The 5,800-nt window shown below is 37.7% G+C and overlaps 1 protein-coding gene across 1 annotated transcript; it reads left to right on the forward strand.

The window, feature by feature from the left end:
• Positions 1–1,114: 1,114 nt before the first annotated feature.
• On the forward strand, positions 1,115–5,536 carry RAD51AP2 (RAD51 associated protein 2; the record flags this gene model as incomplete). The annotated part of the gene is made up of 3 exons (XM_081265172.1): positions 1,115–4,310; positions 4,653–4,736; positions 5,418–5,536. The coding sequence occupies 3 exons, from the start codon at positions 1,115–1,117 to the stop codon at positions 5,534–5,536; spliced, it is 3,399 nt and encodes a 1,132-aa protein (XP_081121298.1).
• Between the last annotated feature and the right edge of the window lie 264 nt (positions 5,537–5,800).

Genomic DNA, 5,800 nt, shown 5'->3' on the forward strand with positions numbered 1-5,800 from the left:
ACTGAAGTAATATCAAATGCCTAGAATTGGAATCAAAATTCATCTGCAAGTATTTATAAGACACGAGGCTGGTGAAGAGAACTAGAGTAGTTTGTGGTCATATATTGCTACACATCCCCCCCAGATTCAGGAACCAGGACTCGCGTTGCACATTATCGCTATTCCTCTACATTGTTAGGAGAATAAAATCTACTAGTTTTGAAACAACCCCCAAGAGGATTGAGATTTTTGATTACTGAGCAGTAATCATGTGTTTCTTAATCCCTTTCTTTATGATCACGGAATTTACAAAAATTAGGATTGACTGAAAATCATAAAGAAAGGATTGTCAGAGCAGAGAAGAAAAAAAAAACCAAGAAATGGCATTTAAAGAATTATTAGGCATGAGTCAGAACTGTGTTATTATGTGTGTTTATGATCTTCTCTAAACCGAGAAGACCAAACGTCATTTTGCCCAAAATATTTGGGGAGAAAACCCCACAGAGCATGAGAAAACTTTTTTTTTTTTTTTTTTTTAAGTCTAGAGTGAAGGAAAACTATCCGGATGATGAATCCCACACATTTTCCCGGGACGCTCAGACGGTTGAGTGCAGGGTCGTCCGTCTGCCCCCCACGGTTTGGCCAAGTGGCCGCGGGAGGACAGCCGCGGACCCGTCAGGGGCTCACGGAGGCGCGATTCTACCGGACAAGCCCCTGAGAAACCTCTTCTGAGGAAAACAGAATTTTAGAATTTTTTATAAAAAGGTGTTTCCATTCATGAATTTTAAGAGAGATTCTGACGTTTCCCTTTGATTTTCCCAAAGGGACTAGTAAAACACCTAGACCAGCTACAGTGGCGGCCTTAGAAGGAGGCGCTAAAATAGCCACTATAACCGCCCAGGCCCGCGCTTTGGACTTGAGAGACGAACCGCGCGCGGGGTGCTGGGGGCGGGGCGGGTCCGCGGAGGGGTGATCTAGGGGCGGGTCCGGGGTGGGGCTTCCCCCGGGAATGGCCGGGATCGGGCATGGAGGGGCGTGTCCGGGGTGGAGCTAGGGGCGGGGCCGAGTCTCCTCTAGCCTTCTTAGAGGCCGGAGCCCAGCGGGGACCTCCGACAGATCCCTCAGGCGCGCGGTCATGTCCCTCACACACCCCACGCCGCCGCTCGGCGATCTCAGGGAGCCTCCCTCCTCCTTACCTTCTCCGGAGGACCCTGATTCCCAACCGCCTAGTAGCAAGCGGCTCCGTCTGGAGGAGCCTGGCGGAGTCTCTGAGGCGGGGTGGCGGCTGCTTTGGCTGCCTCGCTTGTCTGAGGTAGAGGTCGGGGAGTTGCCGCCCAGACCCCTCGAGGCCTTCCTTATTCCCATGGATGCGATTTTTGGTAACCCCGCAGCCTCGCGTGTGGAGCAGTCGGTCGGCGGGGAGCAGAGAAGCAGTCTGGGAGGCCAGGATAGCAGACCCCCGACGCCCCGCAGTTCGCAGTCCCTCGCCCCACGGAGCGTGCGCGCGAGTCCCAGGGCTCGCGGGTGCCGACCCGGGCTGCAGGACACGGGCGCTTCCAGCGCGCCCTGCAGTGGGGGAGCTCGGGCCGGGGTCGGTCGGTCTCCGCCCGCAGCCTCCACGCGCCGCAGACGTGGAGGCAGACACCGGAACCGAGGGAGGGTGTTTCCAAGTGTTCTGAAAGACAATAGTTACATAAGGCAGGCAGAAAACCCATTTTTAGACGTTACCTTTTACAAGGAAGCTAGATCAACGTTTGGTGATATTAAGAACAGATGTGAAGTTGACAGTGTTATGCCATCAAATCGAAAAGAAAATAACATTTTGTCATCTATACTAAAAATACCCAAATCTCAAAACCAGCCCAGCTTGGAAATTGCCAAACCCAGCTATTTTAGAGAGAGCATCACAATAAGAATCCCCGAGTTTCCAACGGTTTTAAATAGCAACGTGTCCTTTGTCTATTTAAAGGAAATAGCAAAGAAAAAGAATGACAAACTTGAGGCATATGTTAGGGATTTCACAAACATTTACTGGTCCCAAAATAGACGTGATGTTAAGAAGCAAAAGTTACAGGATGATAAAAAAAGTGTAGATGTGGAAAATGATCTTACTGGATATTATGGAAGTAACCCCCAGTCAGTCAGCAACCAAAACAATTTTGAGAGTAAAAAAGACTTGATCAGTTTAAAATACTATCATTCCAGTAGTATCAAGTGTGATGTAAGAGACTCTAAAAAGAATTTCATTATAACACTAGAAAAGGCAAGTCGGGAGGAAGCAGAAACAAGCCTGAACAATTATATACCTACCAGGTTGGAGAAATCCCCAAACTGGGACTGTAACATAGGACGTATTTTGAAAAGAAACAGGCAAAGTTGTTGGATTATGAAAAGTTACAAGATCAACTGTGAGAATATGAAAAAACCTAGAGAAATGAATTCGCTACAATTGCTAGTAAAAGATCTTGTAAACAAGAAAGATTATTACAATACAAAAGTCATGAATGTGAGTGAACAGTCAAAGCCTCTGATCATAGGAATGCTGGGTAGCCAAGAAAATTTAATAAGAATTGACTGGTTAAATGGTAAGGGAGAAAATGATAATATACTACAGTTGAAATACTACACTATACAAAAAGACTTTGATTTAAGCAAGATTTTTCAAAGTTTCACTACGGAAATTTTTAATTTCCTCAATAGCATTTCAGGAAATAAGAAAGATAATAATATTTTGGCCTGGTATAAAATTTTGAAAGGCAAAAAGAAAATTGGTATTCAAAATATAACAACCAGAAATATGAATGTCAACATAAAGAATGACAAATATTTACAAACCCGTGTTTTAGAACATTTAAATGTCATTTTGAAAATTAACAGAGCTTCTTTGTTCAATAACTTTGATTCTTTAATAAGAATTGAAAATGATTCTGAATTGAAAGAAGGATGTATTTTCAAATGGATAGTGCGTTTAAACTATCCAAAAAATATTACAATGGAAAATTCTATTGTATATCTAATGTGGATTTTAACTTTTTCAAGACTCTTAGAAAATAATATGAGACCTTTGTTAAAGAAAAGAAAGCTGTTTAAAACCAAACAACTTCTTGAAGGATCTAAGAAAGAAAACATGGATTCCTTCAGGACAACTTTTGAAACACATGAAACAATGGAATTTGATGACGTGGAAGAAATTTCTTTGACAAAGGAATCTAGTTATAAGAATATGAGTTGTCCTGAACAACTCATGAATGTAGAAAATTTGGCTCACTGTAGTCTTAATACTGTTAAAACACACCTGAAGTCTGGTCCTCAATTTATACAGAATAGCCATGCATGCAATAATAAAAAATATTATGAAATAAAAACATATAACAAAGATTTAGATACTGAAAGAAAGCAGGAGCACAGTAAGATTAGTAAATTCAATTCTAAATGCATATTTGAAGATTTCTTTAATGTTAGGCAACAGGCCATATTGGCAAGCCAAAATTCATTACATAGGGAAAAGGTCAATACCGCATCTACAATTCAAGTGCCAAATTCCAAGAACTTACTAAGTGAAAACAAAGAAAAAAAATGTGACTTTGTTTTGAAGAAAGAAGTAAAAGTCACAACACAAAGTTTAACAGATATCTGCCAACTTCACAACAATAATCCAGTAGGAAAGGACGATAGTTTTTCCCCAATGCATGGCAGGCTTTCTGTGCAGTCAGGGTCATTAATGAGAAAGAAAGCACATGTGGAAGAAACTCAATCTGTTAATCAAAGTAATGTAAGGGACAGAAATGAATATGAGAGTATTTTGAAAGAAAGTGAGTTAGCTAATTCAAAGTATTCTCATCCAAAGAATGACTCTGCATTATATGTTAATCTTCAATTTGAAGCTAATTCAAGTGAAGGAAACAATGAATGTTTTCAGGATTTAAATGCTAGATGTTTATCAACAGAAGCTCTGACAATAGAAATAGATTTTGAGACGAAAAGTAAATTTGATTTAGTACTTAAAGAACTTCATATGTTTCATGAAATCAGTAAGGAAAATGAAATTCCAAGCACTGTGAAAACAACCAATGGGCAAAAAAATTACTTTGGAAAAAGTAATGATATCGAGGAAGAAGAAATAGAGACAGAAAAAGATTTGAAGATGATTGTAGCCCACAAAACCGGCACATCTTTGCCCTGTGAAAAGGTAGCAGGTCTTAGTACACATAAAACCCACCAAGGTTTATTTAAATGGAAAACAATACCCAATAATGGAGAACAGGAAGTTCCCAAAGAGCATTGCTGTAGTACATTAAAGGAACAATTACTCTATTCTACTTCCAAGGAAGGTATGTTCTTTTCCATGATAAGACAATTTCTGCTTTTTCCCCGTGGGATAAATTTATAATTTTGTCAGAAAAGAAGACAGAGATGAAATTGAAGGCAAATGTTTATTGATGTGTACATTATTGTTCAATAAAGGTCTATTTGAATGTTGATTAATATACTGAAGTTGAAGGAAACAAGTAATTACTTTTTAAAAAGGAGTTCCGAACAGTCTTACTTAATTTCTCTAAATATTAAAAGCTAACTGAGGGAAGAATTTCTGAGAAAATAATGTGTTTTATAATGTTAACATTTTTTAACTAAAAGTCACTTTATGCTGTAACATATCAGTGTTTTACTTCCAGGTGGTAAAAAACCTTTACCTAAAAGACCTGCTGTTTTTCCTGATGAATGTAAGGAAGAAAAATTTAATTATCTACTGAGGGAAGGTAATAACTTTAGTTATGTTCTATAACTTTTAAGATGATCATCACATTCTTATATTTTTAGCATTACAAAAATATACAAAGGTTGTAAAGTGTGATCAAAGGTAATACAATGTATCTTCATATCTAGTTAACTGAGTTAGCAACAGATATACCTCTGTGAAATGTTTTGAACTTCTTTAAAAATGATGCAGTGTGGTGTTAAATAAAAACTTTAAAATCAGAGCTCTGCATAGAATGTATAATCGAAGGAATGCATTTGAGCTCTATATTGACAGTAATCTCTTTTACAAACCAAACATAACCATTAACAATATGGCAATGTTATTTAACTTCTAATTGAAAAATGACATGCTTAAAGTTACTTCATGAAGTTGGTTTTAAAACCTATTTCATTTTGTTGTTGTTAATTCAGACTGCCTGACTGGAATGCTGATTTTATTTAGTTATTATTTTGTATTGGGCAAGTTACTCAACTTTTCGGTGCTTTATGTTTCCACATTTTAAAACTGGATAGGGAATTAAGTAAACTATTGCATTTAGAGTGCGTGTAACATAAATAAAAAGTGTTCAGTTAATGCCTGGTATATGTTGCTACTATTATGAATAGTAGTAAGTAAAGATTTTAAAACATATTGGTAATTTTTACTTTTTAATGTAACTTTTATTGTCTTATGTTTTTAGGTAGTCATTTTTCACATGGCATTTCAAGAGTACATCCACTTAAGACATGCAACCGACCAATCAGGATTGGCTTGTCAAGAAAAGCTAGGATTAAACAACTTCATCCCTACCTGAAATAAATGTGTTATGAAAATATATAAGAAGATTTTGGAATTTCATATTTAAAATAATTTCAAAATATCTGGAAATGTTTTCTTTCTTTCTTTGGATAAATGCTTTCTTTCAGCTTGGAGATTTTAGGCTTTCTTGATTTTAAAATGTGGCAGTTATTTTGTGTGTGAATTATTACCTTTACAAGTTTGAAGCATTTTATTGATATTTTCATAATATAAGCATTAAAGTATTTCATGATCCTATAAAACATGAGGACTTATTTTTATGAT

Source organism: Spermophilus citellus (assembly GCF_964194105.1).
Source record: "Spermophilus citellus genome assembly, chromosome: 13".
In the NCBI taxonomy this organism is placed as follows: domain Eukaryota; kingdom Metazoa; phylum Chordata; class Mammalia; order Rodentia; family Sciuridae; genus Spermophilus; species Spermophilus citellus.